This window comes from Adelges cooleyi, unplaced genomic scaffold, assembly GCF_023614345.1.
Source record: "Adelges cooleyi isolate 19-005CV unplaced genomic scaffold, UGA_ACOO_1.1 ACOO_flye_CR_arks_rails_tigmint_CR_PRNA_9, whole genome shotgun sequence".
In the NCBI taxonomy this organism is placed as follows: domain Eukaryota; kingdom Metazoa; phylum Arthropoda; class Insecta; order Hemiptera; family Adelgidae; genus Adelges; species Adelges cooleyi.
Genome location: NW_026096579.1, coordinates 8,568,367 through 8,595,224, shown reverse-complemented (window position 1 = coordinate 8,595,224; position 26,858 = coordinate 8,568,367). Strand labels below are relative to the sequence as shown.

Sequence of the window (26,858 nt, the reverse complement as noted above, 5' to 3'; positions counted from 1 at the left end):
GTTGCCTATGTGTTTGTTTTTAAGGCGTTGCTCATAACTTGCACCATTGCCGTGGTGGACACTGGTTATGACAGTTTTGGCCTAAGCACAAGTAGAGTAATTGGCCTATAAGTATTTTTGTACTAATTCAACGATATTTCTATTTAAATATTTGTTTTAACCAACTATATTAATTATATGTATAAATATTTATTTATTGTGTCTTTATTTATTAATTATTATATATAGTATACATATAATACTTAATATATAATAATAATAATAATAATAATAATATAATATACATAATTTTTCGATGATAATCACATTAGCCTTAAAATAAAATCCAATTAAAACGATAATATTTGTAACTCATTCGTCGTAATACTCGTCGGCGTACTCGTACACGGGCCTGGCGGGTCTTCTGCTCGCCATCCTCGTCGGTTTGTAATGGTCGGCTTGAGCTCTGGGCCTGGACGCGTGCCGGGCGCTCACCCTCGGCGGCTGATGGTAGACGGCCTCGTCGGCCGCCGACGACCTCACCACCGGTCCCTTCGGTCTCATTGCGTGAGCACCGGTCGTCCGCTTTGTGGTGGCCTGTCGCGTGGCCGCCGGCACTTCGTCCTCGTACTCTTCGACCCGTTCGGCCACCGGTTTTTTCCTCAGCGACACCGCAAACGGCGGTGGCGGCGACTTGGCCACCGGCGCTTTGGCCAATAATTTAGATCTGATGGACGACGCCGGTGTCTGCTGTGGCTGTGGCGGCGGCGGCGGTGAAGAGGACGACGGCCGACGTTTGTCCACTCTGTCCGTTTCCTCGTAGTCGTCCGGCCGCGCGCCCTTTGCGTTGGCCGCCGACTCCACTTTGCCGGCGCCGGCTGTTTCCTCTTCCACGTATTCCTCCTCGTCCTCGTCGTAATATTCCGGTTCGGCGGCGGCCGTTGGCGGAGGCGGTATTTTTCCTTTGGACTTGCCCGGCGGTTCGGCTGTCGTCGTCGTCGTCGTACTGGTCGTCGTGGTGGTCGTTGTGGACGGGGCGACCGCGGCGGTCTGTTGGCCGCCCGTCCTGGCCGTGTAATCGTACCGGTCGCGTTCGTTGATGGGCACCGGCCGCCTTATCTTGGGCGGCGCTCTGGGTTTGTCGTACACCGAAGTTATCTGGTTGGACGCGTTTTTCGTGTTGACCGCGGACGACGCTCGATGTTCTTGTTGTTGATGTTGGTGTTGTTGTTGGTGTTGTTGTTGCACAGGTTCGTTGTCGTTCGGACGGTCAGACTCGGAGCTGCTTTCGGCGTACTCCGCTTCCAAATCCACTGGCTTGTAATCTGAAAACATAAAACAATATTGTTTTCAGTGGAAAACTTGTAATATGCTCGAACATCATGCCCATTCTAAATTATTTATTGTATTTTTTTTTGTGCTCAACTTACAAGTTGTTAGTTTTATTTTTTAAGTACAAAAGACAATTAGAAAATATTGATCAACTTTGGAGGTGACTATTTAAAAATAACCTATAGAGAAAATAATTGGTCATATTAAAAAAAAGTCTAATAAAAAATCGATGTAACTTTCTTAGATACAAAATGTATTATACCCGTGTTATGGGTTACCGCAATTTCTTTTCATAAATAGTGTATGCCTGTTATAAAACATTGGCAAAGCTAATACAACTCAATAATTGCCACACGGCCGCTTTCAAGATGGTGTATTGATGTACGTTATTGGCATAACAAGTAATTTATTGTTGTTAGGCATAAGAAAATTGTATATTAAACTGAGCATGAATGGGAATTTAATCGACTAGTCGAGCATATATAAGACGTTTAATGTATATTATTTTCAAATGTTTCTTCCTGTGTTTACAACGAGTGCGTGACTCGTATACTGAAACGAATAAAACATATATTTGTTTTAAATGTTTTCTTCGTTATAATTAATGAAGAAATTTGTCAATATTTGACGCTTAAAAATAAAACAATTATCTACATTTGCACTGAAATAGCAACTGTCCCTTATCACCACGTGTATTCTGTTGTACTTGTTCCGAGTAGGTTATTATCAATTAAATATGTGACTAGGTTGAGTAGAACTGTCAGTTAAAAAAAATATATCGATAGAAAATGGCGACTCGTAGAAAAAGAGTAGATCGAAAAAATGTATTGCAAAAATTTGTTTGTGTAAATAATAATAACATTACAATTTAGCGTTGTTTCTGTAATATTACTAAACACAAGCAGGTGAACTCATAAAGCAAAATTTTAAAAGATATACTTATTTTAGCGTAGACTAACTAATACAAAATTGTTTACTTGTCATACTATTTATAAAGTGACACTAAAACTATGTTCTGGTTTTCAGTTATAACGTTGGAACACTTTGAGCTTAACGTTATTATTTATTTCAAATATATATTTATCATCCTTTTCTAAAACTTATAAAAATAAATTACTTACCAATAGTCTCTTAAGTAAAGAATTTGAAACAATAAATCATAATAAAAATTTAATTATTATTGAAAAATGACGGTTTTTTTTTGTAATTTAGTAAATTAATACAAGATAATATTAATTGTTTTTTATTTAAATATTGGTCGTTCCAAAATGTTGACACCGATTTTTAAGAGGTGGAATTGGTGTTTGTAGGTTTAAATGAATACAAAAAAGCACAACTATCTCATACTACATGCCAAATTAAAGAAGGTTTGGTAAATAATAATAATCTCAAATCGTTCCAGTATTTAGCTAAAAATGTAGAAAGGCAATTGGCAATATTTGTGGAAATTGTTATTATTTTTTAAAAATAAATAAATAGTTATTTACTTTTGAGTTATGACTAAAGTATTTGTTATTTTAAAGTTTCGATAGTCCGACGTTAGGATAATTTTTTGCTAAACATTTTGGGGCTGGTGGAAAGAATATAATAAAAACCATTCAATCGTATCATATTTTATACAGTCTTAAACATTTTAGAGTAGGTAAGTCATGACTGATCATAGGTTCTAGGGTCAACAATCCAAGAGCGGAGTGGATTTAACGAACCTCAGAACTGTGGGATGCATTAAAAGAACTTGCAGATGATACAAGCTGACACAAAATGCACAAGGACGTTATACATGACTGTCGTTAGGTCCACACTTGAACACAAACTTAAACGATAACTGACTCTATTAACATTGATTAGATAATAGATATCTTTATCTAATCTGTGATATTATTATGGAATTTATATGCTTGGATCTGCGGTCACAATGATTTAACTATGGAGTGAGCTATCTGATTGCACATAGTCTGTGACTTGAATTCGGTTGGATTGTATGGAATGCAAGTTGGCCTAATTGAAAAAGCGAGGAGACGGTTATTTAAGCCGATTATTTTGATTTGTTAAGATGAAATGAATACATAAGGGGGAGTCTAGGAGTTGCATCGATTGTGGAGAAAATGAGAGAGAATAGGCTGAGATGGTTCGGTCATGTTATGAGAAGAGACGAGGCAGAGGCAGTGAGAGGTGTTGTGAAGATGAATGTAGAGGGGAGAAAAGGAAGACCAAAGAAAAGATGAATGAACGGAATTTAGAGTGATATGAGGATAGCTGGAGTATTTGAACGAGATGTAGAAGCCGGGTGGCCGACCCCGTGTAGTTGGGAGTGTAAAGCGAAGATAAAGAAGAAGATTATTTTGATTTGATACTGACTGTTTAGCCTGGAACTTTTCCTGGTGGGTTTCTTGACCATCGGAACGTGCTCCACCGGATCGTCGTAGTACTCTTGGTCGTCGTACTCATCGTCCACGTAGTAGTATTCGTAGATAGGTCTGCGCCTCCGGTACGGCGGCCTACGTTTCCGCCCTTGAGCATACCCTCCGGCCACCACCCTGCGACCTTCGTACGGCTGTTGTTGATACTGCGGTTGATATTGCTGCTGCTGCTGCTGCTGCGGTGGTCGTGGCGGAGCTACGGTGGTCGTGGTCGTCGTAGTCGTGGAAGTCGTGGTCGTTTCGGCCGCTTTGTACAGGGCTTCGTTTCTGAAAACAAGACAAGAATAAGATAGACGGTTGGGTTAGGTTAGATTTTGCCTGACCAAAACGCACTTGGAAATTTCACTCACCGGTTAAAGTATTTTGGCGAGCTGTTGCAGTCTATTTGGGACACGAAATGGCAAATGAACGTCTTTTGATCGAACGCGGTGTAGTTGGCGCACAAGAAATCGAACCTCGTGCCGAACAAACAATGGTGGTACAGCTGAATTCAAAAAGGACGAGCATTGCGCAAATTATTATCGTTGTCGACGGAGAGGAGACGTTTTACTCACTTGACATTTATGCGGCACGCTGGCGTAGAATCCGTCGTGCAGGCCATCGCACTTGAATTCTATTTCTTCCGGCACCGAGTTCAGGAACGGATAGTCCGTCAAGTTGTAGCCGTTGAGTTCCCTGGGGAGATTCGGGTCATGCACGTAGTCTATCTGAGGTATGCCTGTCAGCGTGGGCTTTGTGGACACAACGGTGACGTTACTGACGATTTGCTCGCCATTTTCGTCGAGTTCAATAACTTCATCGTCCTGCGGATGACCGTCAGAATAATAATATTATTAACACGTTAAACGCAAGCCAACGGACAAAATCGATAGAGCCTATTTGAGTTAAGATTTTTACACCGATTACCATTCCCGCCGATTGATAAGAATTTGCATTGATAAGAGATAGTACAGCGATAAGAATGATGGTTGATAAGAACACTAATGCCTAATTAAGGAATCTAAATGTTTGCTAGTTCCAGATAAAATGTAGTATTTATAAATAAATTTCTATCATTAAACTCAATTATTAAACGAGTATGACTTACCAAAACGCCTGATCTAATCGCTCAATAAAATATAAACTTTAGAGTAGATTATAACGTTAAAATTAATAAAATGTATTATACACAAAGAATGGATTGTACTATTGGTTATAAACATCAATATTATTATTATTATTGATATACTTTTTCCAAACTTGTAGTACTCATTGGTTATCACGTTTTACTATACTATTTTATTAAATTAATTTTATAATTTATCGGTGATAACAATCCATAACTTCAGTGATGCTCAGTTCTGAAACAATAATTTCTTATAAAGAATTTTTTTTTTATCACTAGTTACTCTTGAGTTAAGAAGAGTTTGGTTTGTTTTCGTTTTCAGCAATTGCATTGCTGCTTAAATAAGTAGTGCACCATCTGGTTTTATCTAATCTGTGACAACACTATGAACCCGTGTCATGTAATACTATCAAGGATAATAAAAAATACACGCATTAAATGTGCGGTTAATTAATACACATGTATAGAAAGTAAAAAAATAATAATGATTAGGCGTGGTAAGAACTTATAACTATTCATGGAAAATAATGAAAATGTGCACGTGGGTTGTAATAGGAGTGTATAAACTCATATTCTAATCTGAACATCTTAAGGAAGTATTAATTAATTTTTATTTCATGTACGACATTTAGAAATAACAATATTTTATTCTTGCTGTTCGCTAGTTTTTTTCAAATATTTAGGATTGACCGCTTTTAAATAATATTACAGTAGCCTTAATTTTTTCGGACCTTGGTCTACCACTTGTGCCTCTCACAGTTATTTTCACTGTCTTGACTATATTTTCTTCATCGTTTCAATAAACGGCTAAATCGTCTATAGAATCAATTTACTTCATCTCATTTTAACATTTCGACATGTCTTATAGAGAAAGTGGATTAGAAATAATAGATCAGAGAGAAGGTATTAGAGATACTAGATTGCAGGACATATCCATGTATTGATGTATCTGCATTAATTGTGGATACTCTTAACTGAGTTTATTATCCCTACCAAAAGCAACATGAGGTAAACATTAGATGTAAGTGACTTACCGAAATTTTTTTCTCCGCTTTGGATTTTGCTTGAAGTACAACAGCGGACCCTCTTAATGCATCTAGCTCTCCTACCAGCAAAAACCATGATAGTACACCTGTAACGAACAAAACATAATAAATATGCAATATTATTATATTTAAGTACAACGGTAACGTTAAACAAGCAACAATTATTATAATAATTAGTCGTTTTAATATTATGCCATCTAATCGACTAAACATTAATGCAATCAACATTAGAAATTCTCAAATATTAGATTGGTGACCAACTTTTAGTTTTTGGCTAATATTTTTTTTCTTCGACCTTCGAAACGAATGGTTTATTTTTGTTTTAAACACCTATTAACGCGTACACAAGATATGATACTATTAGTTGTGTAACTGCGCTCAAATATTTTTAACGATTGTCGACGTTCACATTGATTCGGTTAAACCAGTTTTAACCGGTGAAGGTACTATCAGGAACGCCTTAAGCAAAGTGCTCTATCCATCGTCAAGATGTCAACGTTTCTTGACCATTGCGATATCTTTTGAAGAAGGAAAAACATTATTATTATGAGCTACAAAAACACAATAATATTTTTTACAAGTGACGCAATTGTGTCTAAAAGTGTTTATTTTGTAAGAAGATACTACAATATGACTTATAATGCAAGTCATGGGTTTTCCCCCACCTCGTCTATTGAATCTATCATAAAAAAATATATATATATATACCTATATATATTCTAAAAACTCTGGCCGATCAAAGTATAGCAAGAGAGAAGTCCTTGGTCCAGACGAATTCACGGTGAAGACCGGTAATGTGTTTTTCTCTGGTCCAATGCTTTTTTCAACACATGGACATTAACCCCGTGTAGGGAATGTGACTTTTTTTAAATTTTCAAGGTTATTTTTGTTGTTATTTTTGGAATATACTCGACGGCCTCGCTTTCTATATTATTATTGTAAATAATAAGTCTATAAAAAAAAAATGTTTTATGGTAACAATACAAAATGGCCAAATGTTTGCCGGGTTTGATTGCGCACTCTCATCACAATATTTATACTGAAAATAGGTTTTGTCTAGACTATATATTATAATGGTAGACATACAACAATTTACAACCAGAAAACACCTAATTGATTTTTTTTTTAAATGTGTGAAATGTGTCGAATAAAACATGTTTTGCTCACGTTTCCTGTTCAAGTGATTCTTTAGTCATGCCCAATCGCTTATTGGAAACCCTAATGGAAAGTTAAAAAAACAATTGTAACTTTCAATTGGTCAACAATCAATAAATATGTAATGAAATTATGTTATACATAATACAGGTGCTCGCATGTTGGCATCGTTTGGTCGAGCTCTTTTGTGAATGTCAAACACAGCTTGTGATTTAATTAACGACTGCCTAACTGTGTTGTTACTTATTACAAACAAGTGTTATATTTTTTAACTAATATTTGCAATGTATCTTTGATGTATCATAGACGTATAATTGTAATTAATTTGTTTACTTAAAAACATTAAACGATATTCATAAATTTGTTATAATTTTTAACTTAGTAACCAATAAAAAAAATTATTTTACACCGTGAAATCCGACTCATACTTAACCGTTAGTTTTTTTTTTTCAAAGTGTAAGTCAATAATTGCCAGGTTACATAATTTGATATTTAAGTATTTTATGTGTACACATACAGCTTAAATTATTGTTCTGTATGTATATTGTGCAAGTGTGTCTATAATGTAACACACGTTTAATGGATTGTCTCTATTAGTGCGTTATGGAATAAATTATTATTTATTATTGCTTTATGTAATCTTAGACAACTAATCGAGAATCGTTTTAAACAGTTGACCAACGCCTTTCGGCATGTCTTTTGGTGGAACTACACACATATATTATTCAAGGTCCTTCTTCTCGGTTACACATTTTTTGGCTCCAAGCGCTTTCAAATGATAATGTACAAACATGTTTACGTTTTAAATTAACAAAGTGAAACCTTTTTTTAGACTTTTTTTTTTAATAACGTAAAATTATCTAACTATTGTTTAATTAATGTAGTTAATTATGTGATAAAAAAACCAACTAAATAAAAATGTACATCCTGCTTGACTATTTTTATAATAATTAAATTTAAAAAAAAAACACAGTATTTGGTGTATTTAAAATGTTTGTAATATAATATTATACTTACAAATTGTCAGCTTATAAACGAATATGATTTTGAGCCGTCTCATTTCACTCTGAAACATAAACAATAATAAAAGATAAATAATATTATAATATATTTATGTTTTATCTTATTTTTTTCACAATACAAAAATGTAATATTATACTATATAATAAGTAGAGTAGGGCATTAAAAAAAAAAAAAAAACAATAAATTATTCCAATAATCGTTTATTTGTGTAAAATTTACGTAAAAAATATGATTTAAAAAATCGAACAAAATTATCATAATATTTTATGTGGTCTGTTGTAATATTATACATTACTCTTTTACTAAGCTAAGAGTATAGTTTTCTGAATGTGGTTTTGTGGACCGTTCATTGTCGGTTGGACAAGAAAAATTAATTTTAATTTTATAGAAATAAAGAGGAAGCACGGCGACAATATAATATTGCAAAACGTTTTTTTTTTTTTAATAATTGGCATTATTATCGCTCTGTATAACACAACCGTGCACTGGAAGTTCAGTTCAGAAACCAGTTTGTACCAAATGGTGTTATGGCACGAGCAAAATATGTGTATACTAATATAATGTTATTATCGTTTTGATACACAGGTATATTAATATATATTATATATATATATTGATATCATTTTTGAATTTAAAAATACACTATAATATCTGGGTGTGCCCGTTAACAGCCTTGACTGGTTTGTCTCTCATTTATGCAAAGACATAATAATATGCAATGTAATGAACTAATATTTAGATATAATATTATGATAAGTGTTGGTGTGAAAAAAAAATCAGAGAACACACACAAACACACGGGGAGATTGACAAAGAGACACAAGTAAAATAATGAATATAAAAAATCCTATTCGGTTTGCCATTTTACAATGCATAAGATTCGTTTATACGAAACACTAACACGTCTACATATTATATATTATATATTATTATAATATAATATTATTATTATTATTATCACTGTTACTATTATTATGCGTTGTGTATGAGGGTTTTGTTATTTGGTTGTAATAATATGGACGTTTCGTCGTTATGGTCGATTGCTGCGAATTCAATGGGTATTTTTTTTTTTTTTTTACACAAGTGTTTCATTTATGATGAAATAAATCTATATTGCGGTAATTATTGCAACTGATACAGAATATGTGCACAAGTCGGACAACAAAAAGACATATAGGTGAAATGTACACCATACACAATACCTGGAACTTGCCTTTTTTTATTAGAACAAAAAATTGCAATACGGTTTGTGTACGCCCAGCCTATTGCGCTCGTCCAAACGAATATTATTTATGATAATAATAGAATATCATACTATTAATTAAATACAGCTGCTGCATTTGTAGACTAATGTTACACATGTAACCGGATAAGACAAGGGAAGTCATCTAATGGGAAAGATTAAGTAAAACATGTTTGGTGACCCAAGTAGGTATGAGGATTCGTTAGGCATGATCTACACATGATTAATATGCCAAATGGTTTAACCTTACCGTTGTACGACAATTGCAATCTAGAACGATCAGCAAGCTATCCTTCGACGCCGACTTGACCTAAGTAATCGATTGATCTAATATTGTGATTGACAAGAAAACGGATATTCAATGTCAACATGTTTTCATAAGATGACAATCCGCGGTTTGTGTGCATAATATAAGAAATGTCCATTTTTGTTTTAGATATTCAACTTATGTTACAGTTTAACAAGTTTATTGATTTTCAATTGATTACATCTAACACAGTTTACATACTTATAAGTTACCAAGTCTCGATTCATTTTATATTATAGCCATTTTATATGTATAATTTTCATTAATCATTATTTGTATATATTTCAGCTCTTTCTAACGAGTAGAAGTCACACTAGAGTTTCTATTTTTTTACGTAAATTGTGCATACATTAATTTAATTGTTTGTCATTTTCAAAACGCTATTACTTGTACATGTGCGTTAAAATCATCATATTATGAGCACAACTTATAGACAAATTAGTGATCTTCACTCGACAATTAACTGCCAGTAAAATGTTTGCATAAAATAAAAATTGCGCTATTTTGGATTTCTTTTGGACCTTGTTGCCCTGTCCTATTTACATCCTATCTACAGCTAAATTCAAAATAACGAGCAAATAGTTTAGTTTAAATGTCGCAGTGGGAAAACAATTGAGCTCCAATTTTTAAAAATCTAAATCTGTGCGGGTTAGGTTAGGTTAAGTTTGCGAAAATGGCGGTATTTACAAAATTTATCTAATTTTTCAATAAGTTAATCTGTCAAATAACTTAAAAATGTAACTAACGTTTACAGGATTTTCACAGCATAATATATCAGTCAAGGTCTGTGTGTGGTCTAATACAATAGCTACAAAGGTATCCTTAACAAAGAAACGTCTTAAAGTTTGAATTGAAAATGAAATGAGATTTGCTGCGTTTTTAAATTCAGGACTTGTACACTAAAACGATATGACCAATCGACAATAGCACTATGGGGAGATAGTTATTTCGGTCAAGAACCTAATCAAACCTAATCAAGCCTAACCTAACCAGGATAATAGACTCGTATACGAGGCTGTGTGCCGAATTTTAAGGTCGTGCTTTCAAAACTATTTAAAAAAAATTTTAGATCACTTTGAGAACCGTTTTTTTTTTCAAAAAATAAAAGATTATAGAAATATAATAAGTTTAAACAGAATGGTTGAATTGCTATACATTTTAACGTGTACCCGCGAGTGTACACTGTACACTATTAAAAACGAACCAAAATAATTAGGATGTTTTTTTTACCAGTAATCAATCACTTGAAATATTAATTAAGACAAAGACGTCGGTTAGACGGCGATAAAAAAAATCTTGGCGCCCTGTGGTTAACATAAACCAACCTCAGCTACACGATTCAAATACACAAGTTACATCATAACAATTCCTTTCCTTTTATTCGCGAGCCAATTAAAATGTATACATACAGTTAAATTTATTACAATAAGCATTTCCCCCCACCCCCTTTGGTTTTTTTACTTTGCAAAAAAAGTTTCTAGTAAAATTTCCACGTTCGGTATACGTTCACGGTACCTATATATATTTATGATTTATGGGTATAATAATATCATGATACAATACCAAAAATAAATTATGTATAATATCTATGTAATATAGAAGACGTATAAAAACACTTACTATTCAAGACGGTACGATAAGCACCGATAATTAATATTTCAGTGAATAGCCCACCTGTTGTCTAGCCTATTAATTTTACATTAGGGTGACCTTGTCAAATGATGTGTGTGTGTGCAGTAACGCTTTGAGGGTCCAAATGAGTCCAGGCAAACTTGTATGGGCATCGATTAGTGCTAAACAAAAGTGAAGTTTGCTTTCCACTCTTTCATTTCCAGAAAATAAAATAATATTATGTATCAGTTTGATTGTTAAGCTTTAAAGATTTTCGCTTACCGTTTTAGATTGGTTTCGCAGTCGGTATAAAACAGTAACATTCGTACTTAAATATGCACATTAATTGATTTTAATTTGAAACATATAAATTGACATTTTAGAGAAACTGATTATTCTAGGTTATTGTATAATAAAACAAAAGAAAATGGAAAGGAATCACTTTCAATGTTTCATAAGCTAGTTAAAAACACCATCTCGCGCATTTTAATGGCGGTATTTGACTAATGTGAGTATGACTATACAAACAAGCGATACTGATTTATTTTCGTGCAAAATTTGAAAATCAATTAATTATACCTACCAACTTTCTATGGTCTAAAACCAAATCTGTTTATTGCAAGATAAATATGTTTTCAGTATGTAAATTAATGAAGTGTACCTTTTTATTTTAAAAACGTATATATTATACTTTAGGTTAATCTAAAAATAATGTGTGATGAAAGTTATTTATATACCTACATTGTTTTTTTTTCGTACACTTCATTGGTTTCAAATATGATTTCCACTTTTTTTTGTAGCCTGATTTTCAATTTAAGACAATAAGCTTTCTCATTCAACTAATGATATTGAACAATAATTTCCCAAGATATAGATTAATGTCACTAAAAGAAAGCTTGGGCAGGAAATCAATAACATATAAGGTTAATTTTCATTATTAAATTTAATCATGACAAAGAAATGGTAACAACATAAAATATTATACGAGTATTACTATCATAATTCTTTGTAAAAGTATAAGAAAAATGGGTTTTTTTAAATTATTATTAGCCATTTTCCAGTGTTACCAATTTTTTTCCTAACAGACGGTAGGTATAATTTCCTACTATGCATTGAATATGCGTTCAAGCAATAGAACATTTTCGATTGAAAACTATACAATTAAAATGGAGTATGAAATCATAGCCGAGTTTTAATTGTAATAATTAGCCGTTAAAAACATCTGTGACGGTAATAATTGTTCGAGTCAGATCCAAATAACGATAACGGCTATATGCACTCGTTAGTATAGTAATTTGTATGTAAGTACTTAAATCAGACAACGAGCGGTCACACTTTCATACTCACGAGTACATAGATAATTGTATTTATTTCATAATTCGTTTTAATTTTTGAGAAAATACTCATACGGTTGTTTAAATTCTAATGCACGTTCATACTCGTATGTAAATCCGTCTGCGTTTACATAACTGTATAGTATTATATAAAATATACAGTATATAAATTATTATATTATAATACAGTTATAATGAGATTATATGAAATAACAGTTAAGGGCTTGTCTACCGCAACATAAAACAACAATTATGCCTACGCTTTTTAATAATTAGTTTACAGATGATAATTATTTTAAATGCAACAAAACATGAACTTACCGGTCAAAGGACTATGCACGGTACTCTTATGCTAACAGTGAAGAATGATAAAAAGTTTGGAGCATCTCATTATACTCTGCTCATAGTGAAGTATTCGGCAAAAAAAAAAAATCCGTCAACACTTACATTTGGTTAGTTTTAACATATAAATATGTTTTTGTATTACTATGAAACCTTTCGCAAGTCGTCATGAAATAAATCACTATGATAAGAATGATTATTGATAAGGAATGAAAAGCTGATAAGAAACTCACCTCTCAGAAAAAATAACAATTATTATAAAAATAATGATCGATAATTATGATTAATTACAGGAAATAACATAATGTCTTATAAGCAAATATTTCTGTCTCAAAGTATTCCAACGTTATAACTATACACGCGAAAACGGTTTTATAGACAGTTGTAATTTATTTATCAATCATGACAAAGTATATTGATTTTTAAGTGTTAAAAAAACCGACTAAGTCAGGTCTAAAGCTAAAATATATTGATGCCAAGAAGAAGATTATATTGCTGAAGACACGTGACCACCACCCAGAGTCTACTGCTCTGGCTTTTCAACTTTTACCTTTAATGGTATTAGCTAGAGCTTAAACCATGGTTACAGTCTATAGACACGAACGACTAACGAGGTATCAGGACTACGACGGTGTTCACGTGTAAAAGAAGATGTCATTGATGTTATTGGGAATATTAGAGACAATTTTGTATCAGTTGTGAAAAAATAAGAATACCTCGTTTAAACAACAAGATCTAATATTGAATTTGTTTCAATATTGACCCAACTATTTAGTTACCTATACCAACTACAAGGTCGATCTCGAGTTAATACGTTTAAATGGTTAAGCAGTTTTAAATATTCATAGCGAAGTTGCTGTAAATATCAAAGAAGTTATTCACATATTTGCCATAACATGTATGTATTATACTATGATGTCTTATTTACAATAACTATTTAAAGTGTACTTATTTTATGCGTTGAAAGTGTTAGGTTAATTTTTATAGTAATATAATATTTAATATATTACACGAGAATATGTTTTTTTTTTTACTATAAGTCAATTTCAATTCTTGCTTATGTTATGCATTTGAACTAACATATACTATACATGTTAGTTACTATATAACTATACATTTTTCTAGCCTCCACCCACCGCCCCTGTAATTGCACCAGGCCAATGCTACCATGCCACTTATTCCTCTCGCCTTGTCTTGTCAGAGAGTTTAATATGGAAAATTTGGCAGGATCTTTAGCATGGAAAAAAAAACGTCTAGGCTGCTCACAACGAGCGCGATGGCATTGAGAAAGTATTGTTGTTGGCGTTGTGTGTGTGTTATTATTATCATTATTATATGTATTTTTTTTTCAAACGAAAGTAGTCTATATACACCTATGTGTGTGTATGTCGTTGCCTCGAGATGATTACATCAGGAGCGCCGAACAATGGCGTTACGCGTCAGCTATCACGCGTGCCATTCTATAGTGGTTTTTTTTTTTTGGAATAATTCCATAAGGTTCGCACCACCAGCATTGCTCGGTTTATGTGTGTACGGACACTGTGTACACTGTACACACACTATACGAGCAGATATAATACCGCTTGTGTGTGTGTATTAATATACGTCTGTCCGATAGCGCATAAACTACGATCGGAGGACGAAACTTTCACTGTGAACTGATTTTTCTATCTATCTATCTCTCTCTCTTTCTACATCATTATCTCTCACACGTCACCTCATACCTACTTATCATGTACACCTATCTCTTTAGACGCGTTCGTGTACCTGTCTCTCTCTCTCTCTTTCACTCTTAATCTTAACGACGGTTTTTAGCTCACTCGCTTTACACAAGCAGCCCAACACAATATTCATAGAAGAAACACATGGTTTGTACCTTCTCCTCTTAATAATGTCTTGGACCACACTGTCGAGGCGCAGTGTAAACAAGAGTGGCTAAACGGTCGCGAACAGCAGCGACAGTGGGGCAAAGAGGAATTCTACCAGTTACTTGTATATTTTTTTTCGGTGCCGACCGAGCTCTGTAATTATTGTGTTTTATTTACAAAATCTACAACTTGTCGTTATTGTCCATAAAGAAAAAGACTCGTCCAAAATGTAAAAAAAATGTGTGTTCTCATATCATATATGCATAAGAAATAATATACATGCATAGGCGCATGTATATTATGTCTTATGTTAACTATGATTATGTTAACTATAATATACTGTTTGAATGAGCAACAAAAACTAATTGGCCAGAACAGTGAAAATTATTTACCAGTACTTAATCTCTTATCTCTAATATACAATTAACATACAAGTTGCTATAAAAAAAACTAAGTTGGGAGGGGGGTAAAAACAAAAAAAATTGGGAAAAATTGAGATCACATTGTATAAAAACAATATGAAAAAAAAACAATTTTAATTTCTTATTAAACGCTATGAGATATTGAGTGGTTCATGATAAGTAGATCACCCTGTATATATACTCTATAACGTTTTATGTTTCATATTTTAGTAGTTTTTTAATATCTGGCCTTAATAGACTTACTGTCAACATTTATTAATATATAACTTCTAGTTATTTTTTTTTTAGTTATCTATTTATTTAGTTATTTTATTTCTTATCTCTTATCTCTCATATCTTATCAGATAATTATTTATCAGTTCTTTCATTCAAAAAACAACCGCTAAATCGCACCACACGCACATATTTTCTACGGTAACGTTCAGCGTGATTTTCGTATTGACCCCCAGCCAATAGACATGTACATGTCAAACGAAATTGACGGTACTTAAGCTCTCCATTTTCCGGGTATTTAAATTTAATTTTTAATTAATAAGGTCAATTGTTTTTTTTTTCGAGCGAAGATTTTGTGTACAAATTTAACATTTAACAACACTTTAGTTTATTAACATTTTAATTTTATAACAAAAAAAAAATACAACTTACAGGTAATTTGTACACAAGAGTTATACGCCTTATCTTGTTCTGCAAATGTGTCTACAACTTAAATAAATTTGTCATGTCTTTTTCTATATATATATATATACAATACTGACAAATCTGTAAGTCTGTCCTGCCCCAGCCAAGTCTTTGTCTTAAAACAAAAATCGAACGTACACAAGATGACGACCTAATGAGAAGTGTGTGATCCATCTGAAATGTATGAACTATACCGAATAACAAATACTGTTATCAACTCTGCAAAAAGTTTTTGGTGCAAGGCCCCCCTCCTCCTACATAATTGCACATATGATCTTATGGTTGCGCTAACAACGAAAACGCTAGTAACAATGTCGAATAAGCATGCAAAGTGCCAAGGCGGCTCGTACACTTGATAGTGCATTTTGAGTTGATAGTTATTATAATTTCTACAAAGTAGGTATCTCCGGCAAATCGGTTTCTTATGTAAATTGTCCAATAACAGCAGACTAAAAAAAGTGTTAGTAAAATAAATCTATGGACGTTTTTCAAACTGCCACATGTCACACGTTGTAAAGACGCTGTTTTCGCATCCGCTATTTTGACATGAAATATAATTGTCTGACTTTATTATATGTATTATTTTTTTTTCATAATATCACGTTGGAAACGATAATAATTGTCTGTGGCTGTCGCATTTGACGTTACGCAACGTCACATCGTCCAACAGCATCAAGCTATCGTTTCCATCGATACGGATGACACTATGCGGCGATAGACCACTGGATAAACTGCATTGGCCAATGTGTCGAGTCTTAAAAAAAACCATTACATCATACCGGTAACACATGAGTACGGGATTAAAATTCAGATCAAGGATACGTCTTAATGTCATATCCCGAAGGCTGCCTCGCGCCATTATGTGTTTATTCAACGATATTTCTCAGACGGTACAATGAAAGAATATGCGTTTGCAATTTCGATATGGCCGATAAGCGGTTTATAAATAATTTAAAAAAGTATTAAACCATTGTAACAAGTTAACTGCTAACGCAGACTCTACAAGAACTGTATACTGTTACTATTGCTGTGGCATAGTATAGTGACCTATACTATTGTGATTAGAATGAAACCTAACCTAACTTTCCAGCCGAGTATATAATTGTTATTGAATAATTCACTAGAAAATAAATTCAATGCAATGCAATGCGATAACGCAGGGGAATAACTCCAGAATGAAAGTACCTAATTATTATTTGTTTGATTAAATTCTAGACTCGCGGTGCGCAATACTAATGATGGAAAAGCAAAAGCACACGTGTTGGTCATTTTTCTGAAATAGATTTTTACTTTTCAAGACAATAGACTTATATGGGACTACGTTTTGGCGGAAAATTAATGGAACTACTCGCGCCCAAGGTGTACATCGTCCAAGTGCTGAAAGCGTAAAATCATTATTGTAAAAAAATACATAAAAAGTTATTCATATGAAAACACACAGCACGCACTCGGTGGTACGATATCATTGTAATCCGAGGCTTTCCCAGAGAGCAATTACTACCAATTCTCTGTAAATACTCTGTACGGTATCCTCGGCCATACACAGTATTGTTGTAGTTTTGTTGTACGGACGACCTTGGCGTTTAAGTCGTGCGTGTGAGAGAATTAAATAAGACACACTAGGTACGTCTAGAGCCGAAAACATATACTCTGCAGGGAGTGTGACACTTTATCGGAGGGCGGGGGGGCAAGGTAGTCCCAAGACTTCAAACCAAGGTTTTTGTCTTGTCATAAAGCGCCACCGCCGTCGATGCGCGCAATTTTTATACTTTCGTTTCATTTGCAAATGTCCATAATAAACGTATTATGAATAGGTTGGCAAGGTGGGCCGAGGTGGAACTGCAAAGCAGAAAATGAAAGTTTAAACGAAAATAATTACAGCGTACATACCGTGTACAACACCGACTTGTTATCGAGCACATCCCGCCTATGAGCATAATGTGATAATGCGGTATATATGTAGATTTAAACTACCGTTTAACGACACCCAATCACTGCATATCGACTGGCAAGTTCGTCCGTGTCGACGTTATGTGTCTCCTCTCTCTCTCTCTCTCTCTAAACGATTGTGATTACCCGAAGCGAAACGGTCTTCAACGAAAACTTCTCAACGCCATAATTGGATTTTTATGATAACACCACCGTGATACGTTTTTTACTACCTGTTGAACACATTGTGTGTCTTTCAAACGGGGGACACGTGTGTAAAGTGAGTGCACGCTATGTTGTGTAAAATATTTATATATAAATATAATTCATACGTATCATATTACAGGTCCGGGAGTCAATTCGACGGAAGAGTATATTATTATAAAATGAGATATGGTAACGGACGACTTAATAGTGGCTTTAAATCGGTGTAATATTATTGCATTTTATATCCACTGCATGATATTATCTAAGACCGTGCCGCGGCCAATGTAGGTAATTCGCTGATTATCGAAATCACGAATAATATTAAAACCGGGTCGGATAAAAAATATGAGCGGAAAGTAAAAGTTGTTGCGATCGCCCGCCGATAAATGGGTCACCAAATAAAAACGATCTCGATATAGGTATATAATAGTAAATACAATATGTACATATAATATTGTATACATATATATAATATATATATATGTGAAACGCTTACATCACAACACAGTAAGTCCGCCATCGTATAATACACCTATACCTACATATTTTACTGTACACATATAAAATTGCTATAGGTAATTAATATTATACTTGACTATTACTTCTTGCTGCTACAGTAATGTTACTACCTATCGAAAACGTTTAGCGTTTATTATTAAACAAACAAAACTTCCCGCTGTTCCGAAACAATATATAATGTCTATGGTAAATAAAATATGTCCATAATATACCTGTACCATTATTATACAACAGGTAAGTGTTACATTCCAACGGTGCTTTGTTTATTCGAGACCGAACCCGAGATAAATGGTATTAATAACATAAATTTGTTCTAAATCTGTTTGGAATATATTTTACTTAAACCGCTATTTATATACGGTCTAAAACTAAAATAGGTATTGTTAACTTTTCACCCCAGATGAGATGAAAACTATACCTTTAAGCCCTTTATCTTAGAGCGTTTTTGGATTTAAATTCTGAAATCTAATGGTAGATCTAATCTCAGATTTGTGTTCAAAGTAATTTTGTATGCGAAAATTTGTAGTCAAACTATTTTTTACTAGAGAAAATATCTCCATTAATTATGTTAGTAATCTAGAAACAATTTAAGCAACACGTGTGATTATATATCATAAAAAGATAATAGAATATTTAAATAAAAACCTTTAACCACAAAAATAATACTCTATAACGGCTATAGAGTATTATTTTTGTGGTCAAGGGTTTATATAAATATTTTATTACGTTGGTAATATTAAATTATATCAGTCCTTGAACTTTAATATTAAAATTCCAAAAAATCACATATCTAATCAATAAGTAAACTAAGTATTAATTACGAAATCAAATCGCATTATCACATACATATTATTTAGTTAAAATTAATTCACGTTTATCAGTTAATTAATAATTATTTTTATGTGAACAACTTAAAAACAAAATGTTGCAATTAAAACTAAACCGAGTTTTACGACTAAGTTTTTTTTAATAGATAGGTATAAAATTCTTTATAATTGTTAATTATATTATTCGTTTTTCCTTAACCTTTGACTTGACATCATATCTTTAAAGATATATATATATATTTTTTTTTTATTCTTTTATTTATAACTTTCCATGAGCAACCAAAGTTTAATAAAAGATATGAAAATAAAATTACAATAATTAAATAAAAATGTATTGTTATCTTCTACTTGACTACTTATTCACTTTATCCGAAACTTCTATACCACATAAATAGATATTTTTCACTTTTATGTCTTTACTCAGCCAGAATTATTATTTTAAATAGCCATCTTCTATAACCGGATGCCAAAGAGATATTTAACAAGCGAAATGCCAACAGTATTACTATTATAACACTAGGTAATCGATAAAACCACATTTGAAGTAGACACGAATGGAAATCGATTTTTTTTTTAATTGTTCATTAAATCTGAAAACCATTTTCTCTTGACATTCTCACCGATGCGTTCACGTTGGTTTAAAATGGTATAATATTGTTCGTTCTAAGCTCAGTTCTATGACCATAACCGTTTTCAAATTTGAATTATGAAACGCAATTTATGCTTGTCCGTAAGTGTTATATAATCGCGTTAGATTTCGTTATTTATAAAAAAAAAATATTAACCTATTTGAAGAGCTGTTAAGTTTTAAATTAATAATCATAATCTGTCTGCCCTCAGGCCCTTTTCACCTTCGGTCACTCTGCTCAATAAATCATATAATTTTTTTCTTATATATATAAATTGGTATTTGATTTATTAAGTGTCTGTTGCATAAAGATGGTGATAATATAACAGTACCAAAAATAACTAATACAACAAAGCACTGTATGTGCATGAGATGAGTAAATTGATAACCAAAAAATGGTGTTTAAAAATTGTTTTTTTGTTTGTAAATAATATCTTATTTTTTCACACTAGCATGGCTAATGATTGCTGTTAATGATTTTGGAAGAAAACACAAAACGAATGCCCTACACGTTTCGAAGCGATAGACAAAACACAAGACTAAGATGTGTTCATCCAAAAGAAACAGTTTCGGTTAGGCAGATGAATGATTTTAGACAATAATTACTGAAACATAGTAATCCAAATGGAAGACTTTAACTTTTCCCTAAACGGACCAGCGACTATAGAAACGAAACACAAAAACAAATCACTTTTCTCGATGACCTAAAAAACACAAACATAATCATATTTTTTTCCCCCGAACTCACCATTGAAATTCCCAATGTACTCAGAATTCAATGAGCGATTTGGTTAAAGGACACGTCTTGTAAACAGAATGTCAGGAAGGCTCCTGTTATTGTAATTTCTGCGAATTACCGCAAAAGTTATGCCAATAATTATTTTTAAAAAAATATACCAAGGTTAATTGTATAATATAAAAAAAAAACATACCTAGAGCTATAAACAATATTAAATATATTAGAATATAATTCAAAAGTCATAACTTGATAACTATAAAGAATACTATTAGTATTTTTTCTTACCGCATCATTTCATAAGGTATATTTAGAAAATGTTTTGTCAAAGTATACAATAATATATATATATATATAAACGGTTTGTTGTAAAAGTACATATTCTGTATAAAAAAACAATAAATATTTACAAGCTAAAAGACATTGCAAATAAATATTGTCGTATGACTCATCAATATAATAAGATACCTATATAACATAAATGTGACTGTTGTTCGATTAGCTGTTGTGTTAGGTAATGTTTTTTTTTTATGCAATAAGTGCAAATTTGCGGTTTCGACAATAATATTAACATCCTATTACAATATTAAACAGCGTGGGTTTCTTTAGGTGTTGTGGTGGACACGTGATACATCTATTTTATCGTACACCTGCGGTGTGTTAATATGCCTATACAATAATATTACTAATGTAGCATACAAAAAACGCCCAACCCGGTTAGGAGACTTGTTCAGCTATGACTTAACACCCGCCTACAACAAAATAACATGTCCATAGACTGTGATTATAAGCTCTGATTTATTGAGTTTTAGCTGACAAAGCCCAGCCGACTATGTACAACTGAGTAACCTATGCTGGCCATATAAGCATAATATTATGAGGCCAACAAGGGCCTTTATTTTAATTTCGGACCGCGCAGATTTAAAGATGGTAAAAAGAAAAATAATTTCAAGATCTTACCATTGATACTTAAAACGCACAACGTTCATCGGTATCGTGCAATAATATTATGGCGACTTCACGTCGTATCGCCAGTTGGCAATCTAGTTTATAATGTGTATCCGACATACATATAATATGCGTGGTAGACAATGTTTACATAACTTTCCTACCATTTGTTATGTTATCATGCATAACACACATTCATAGGGTGCTCCTTCTTGGGAGCCCAGATGGTGTTCAGTATCCAAGTTATTAGTGTGACGTCAAACGTGAATACCTACTTTAAATAAAATTAAATATTTCGTTTGATTATAAATGTAAAAAAAAATTGTGTCATTGGAAATTCGATGATGAAAACTATCAAATGTTGATTGCTTTGAACCGAAGGTTAGCTTTGCTACAGTTCTAGTGCAACCAGTCGTTATATTTACTACTCTGTCTTTGTGTAAGACCTAATTATTAGGAAAGAAAAACAATAATAGCTGTTTATGAACAATTTTCCATGTGAACAGTAGTCACCCTCTTTGGATCCCGTTATGAACCAGTTCAAAATTGTATAGCTCCGCCTTAAAGAATGTGGATTTACAAAGATAACAAACAGACTTCCAGATTTATACATATAAGAAGATGGGTGCTCGCTTGGCAGCTCTTGGGGAAAGAGATCGTTCTGTGTTGCAAGTAAGTGAGTGCGAGTGATAACAACAGAATCATTTATAAATATTTCAAACATTTAAAGAAATATTTCTGATGATGATAATAGAACACGCCTAAAAATAAGTAAGCAAAGTAGCCAAAAACTGCTACCAAAAACATAAACGTCCAATTTATAAATAATTAATAAAATATGCTTTTTAAATGTAGGTTAGTTAAACCTTTTTATGGGTCAATATACAAGAAGCTAAGGCAAATGGCTATCACTTTAGCATTGTTAAACATACTCTTAATGTTTAAGCTAAATTGACGAGAGCTCTCATAAGTGTTCTTCTTCTTTTTTTCTAAAGGCTAAGCCTTGTCATAGCGAAAAAATAGACTTCCATTCTTCTGTCTTTAATGCCAGAGTCTTCATATCTGAATACCCGTTACATCCAGATATTTTAGTCATCTCTCCTATATCTCTTTAGTGATCCTGACGGACTTTTATTCATAAGCCAATTTATTACCCACCCGTACAAATCCTTATTGTTTCAAAGTAATTTTTTTTTAACGTGAACGATTCTCATTTGCATCACCACAATCTGGTAGATTTCCATACGATTTGCATAGAAGTCTACCAGAACACCGTGTGATGCCATCGCACAATAATTATTATTATTATACTCAATGACCAGACAATTTCGGTCGTATATTAATATCTACAAGAGCACAATAGTGATTATGATGGTAATATTATCGTGGCGACAATAATCGATGCTAACTATCGGACCATAGTTTTGGAACACATTAGGTACATTGCTCGGTTACGCGTAGGACACGGTTTAATGTTAGACATTCAAAATCAATCTGCGTGGACCTAATGATTTCACTGTTTCGATTGTAACAATAGTATTTAAATATTGAAATTAATTCGTATTGCGCAATATAATAATAATATGCTGGTCCGTGTACACATGGTGGTACGTCCGTTTTTTATAGAGTGCCTTCATTATAGAGGTACCGTTAAGTCGGTTCAATAGATACGCACTCGGGGCGACAAGTCATGAAACCTAATGAGATGACTCACAACCGAGACGCACATATTATTGTATTATAGCTATTGGCATTGTAATTAATATTACAGGTGGGCACTGCATGCAATAGGACGATACGCCAGGAGACAAAAAAAAACATATATGTTTTAATGAGGAGTTCCCATCAAACGACTCGAGGCAAACGTCACAAACCTGTGTTTGCAAACACAACTTAAGAAAAAAAACCAATTCAATAGTTTCTCGTTATCATTTATATAATAAAATCAGAATAAGGATTACAGTCGTCAGTCGTTTAGTGTGAAGGTTAAATGCAAAAAAAAACGAAAAATTATTAATAGGAATTGTCTGCCAAAGCAAGACGCATAGTTTATTGACTTTCAGATGTGTTTTTTCAGTAAGATGAATTTACATAAAAAAATTAGGTTTTTTTTTATTAAAGTTATTTCTCGTTGAATCAACCTTGACAATTGTTACAATATGATATACATTATATAATATTATATTCCAACACTGTAGTAGAAAAAAATACAAAAAGAACTAATACATGCGGAGAAACCAGACAAAGACATCAAAGGTTCCAAGTTTTTAATCAATTTTACGATAATTAGAGATTGAAAAAAAAAACGATTGAAGAATATTGAAAAGACATGCCTCAAATTAGATTTAAGACAATAGAAAATAGCACGTTGAAAATCACAATTGACAAACGATGAGAACTTAAGATAGACGAATTGAGATATTATAAGAAAGATAAAGATGGTGCCGGGTAGACGATTTTGACTGCGGGAGGTACCCAGATAAATAATTGATATATGTACACCATCAGACTCAAGATGAGTTAGTTGTCCATTATACTTGCCATCATAAGATTATTGCGAACATGTGACATATTGTTACGCTAAGACTCTTTCTGATTCTTAAAACACGAGCAATTGTTGAAAGCTCGCTCAAAAGTAAACACCAGAAAAAAAGTCCAGCTGACATAACCTTCATTGCGGCCACAACAGGGTCTAATCCATTTAGTAATAGCTAATCAAGAAAAAACTTAAGCACTTATGGTTACATGTAATAAAATAATAATAAAAACCCTTAACCATAAAAATTATGACCGACTGGCTCAGTCAGTCGTGAGCGCTGTAGATGACATTGTTGCCGAAATACGACGTATTCGCGGAGAGTATATAATTTTTACGGTTAAGGGTTTTTACTATTATTTTATTAGTAATAGCTAAACCATCTCTAGTGCAAGAAAAGATGCAAGTACATTTTTAAGCACCTAAATTTGTTGGTGGTTTCTGGATTTTAACATCGTTTGATACAACAAAGCCAAAGTCAGGCCAAAGTTAGTCAAGTGTACTCTGAAATATGTCTCGATGGAGTTATGTCGACTGTTGCAAAAGACGATTCGCCTTAGTACACGTGAGACGGGACGAGCCGAGAAGATATTAAAGAGCGAACGACCGACGGACAGTCTAGACGGTTTTATGAGCTTGTAAAAGCAGTCGCGGCAGTGGTAGCCGGTTGGTGGCTGGTGTGCGTGGATCTTTGTGCGGTTGTTGGCCATTAAATATTTTAAATAATTGGGTACTCATTGGCATTCCCGTATTTGCCGGGCCGACACGCGTTGCATAAACAACAACAGCGACAAAATACAAAAAACCCCCCGAACGATTCAAACAAATTTATTATTACTACATTAGAACCAGTTCTGTGCAAGCCGAGCTAATGACCCCCCGAGGAAGGCGCGTTGTCGACAAGAATGTCAATTCTTTCTTCCACAGCCGTCATAAGTAACAGCTCTGCTCCATGTTCGTCACAAAACAAATGCAACACAAGACTTTTCCCGGTTACGTGGGCGCTGCTTGACCGGTGTTTAAGATGTTTTTGGAGACGGTTGTCATCGTCGCCGCCAAGAGACAACCCCGCGGTGGTAAACGACATATTATTATATTATGTGCAAACGACCTGACGACAATCATACAAATACACACACACACAAGACCAACGGGTGTAAAAAAACAACGGTAATTTTTTTATTTCACGGAGAAAACCCAACAGTAGTTTCACATGGATCTATTATTTGCCGCGGCACGCGGGATGCGGTAGGAGAGAGTTTTTTATTTATTTAGTTTTTTTATTTTTTTCATCGATGGCGTGACCGTGTGTTCTGATTATCGGCGGTCGGTCGTATATACCTCTAATAATAATAACGTTATTATTATAATATAATAATAAAAAAAAATATTATATTATTACACCGCTTGGATGATTAGCAGAGCGCGATTATCGAGAAATAACCGTTGTTTCCGTTTGATTGTTTTTTTGTTGTAACGGAAGAAGCCGGTTTTTTTTACCTCAATCTACCTACCTACCAACTGTTATTACTATTATAATTATTTTAGTCGGGTCTTACCGAAATCTGAGCCGGTGTGTTGCGCGTGAGACTTGTTGACGAGATCGCATGGAACCGAAGTGTTTCGTTGGCGTTACGCCCGCTGACGGTTTTTTTTGGGGCACATATAGACAATCTTTAGTGTGGTTATAGACAGAGATTCACTTTTGCGGCGATGTCAGCGCATCGTTCGGCAAACTGATTAAAAAAAATCTAAAAAAAAAAACAAAGTCCCGTTCGGAAAAAATCGGGGCGTTAAAGTCACCAAAGTGTGCGAAACGACGTTTTTCCGTGTGTAAAGTTTACAGCTCTGTACACACCACTGTTGTAGGACGTATACTGTAAGAAAATAAATATTTTACCACCGTCTTACAGTGTATTATTATATCGTATCAATGTAATACTGTGTAGGTATTATGTACAGATCGACGAGCGTGTAACGTCGAAGCGGTGCGCGCAAAAACTAACACTGACCGGGCCAGGCCAGGGCAAAGACACGACGTCCTCCGCCCGTCTACTCCCGCCTCGCGACCGCCGCGACCACTACCATTTCGCCGGTCTTACCATCGCTCCACACACACACACACACAAGGTTTTATAATAATAATAATAATAATAATAATATAACACGGGTAATAGTATAATAACCGTAGTAACCTGTAGAATTAAGAACATCACATAGTAAGATATAATATTCTTCGTCCACCGCGCATCGACGGTGCAACGCACTTACCCCCCCCCCATTTTCCCCCGCTCACCTACCCACCCACCAGTGTTGGGCAAATTGTAATCAGTAATCATAATGTTAGTAATTAATGTAATCATAATCAGAAAAGTAATCGTGTAGGTATGTACGATTATTGATTACTGTAATCGTGTAATTGTATCTAATCATGATTACATTGATCGTTCGTTTGTAATCATAATTATGAATTTAGCTCCTCCCCTGCCAAAAAATATTCCTTGTCGACTTGAATTGTATTTTTTTGTCGTTTAAAAATTTAAAAGTAATGATAAAGTAATAAACGTTATTAAAGCTCGAAATGTTTTTTCAAGTAAAACAGCTATTAATTATACAAAATCAAAAATTAATAACAATGATTTTAGATTTTGTTATATTCCAAA

The 26,858-nt window shown here is 33.6% G+C and overlaps 1 protein-coding gene across 1 annotated transcript; it reads right to left on the bottom strand.

The window, feature by feature from the left end:
• Positions 1–204: 204 nt before the first annotated feature.
• LOC126846634 (uncharacterized) lies at positions 205–26,217 on the bottom strand. Its single transcript, XM_050586325.1, has 7 exons — positions 25,755–26,217; positions 8,055–8,103; positions 5,871–5,968; positions 4,286–4,534; positions 4,082–4,215; positions 3,670–3,998; positions 205–1,304 (listed from the first exon to the last, which is right to left on the bottom strand). The coding sequence occupies exons 2-7, from the start codon at positions 8,095–8,097 to the stop codon at positions 352–354; spliced, it is 1,806 nt and encodes a 601-aa protein (XP_050442282.1). The 5' UTR covers positions 8,098–8,103; positions 25,755–26,217; the 3' UTR covers positions 205–351.
• Positions 26,218–26,858: the final 641 nt, after the last annotated feature.

Bases quoted from the DNA above. Each gene is read 5' to 3' on its own strand.
- LOC126846634 (XM_050586325.1), bottom strand. From the start codon at position 8,097: ATGAGACGGCTCAAAATCATATTCGTTTATAAGCTGACAATTT. The intron at 4,216-4,285 runs GTGAGTAAAACG...TTTTGAATTCAG, and splicing joins GCGTGCCGCATAAATGTCAA to CTGTACCACCATTGTTTGTT. The intron at 1,305-3,669 runs GTCAGTATCAAA...TTATGTTTTCAG, and splicing joins GAAAAGTTCCAGGCTAAACA to ATTACAAGCCAGTGGATTTG.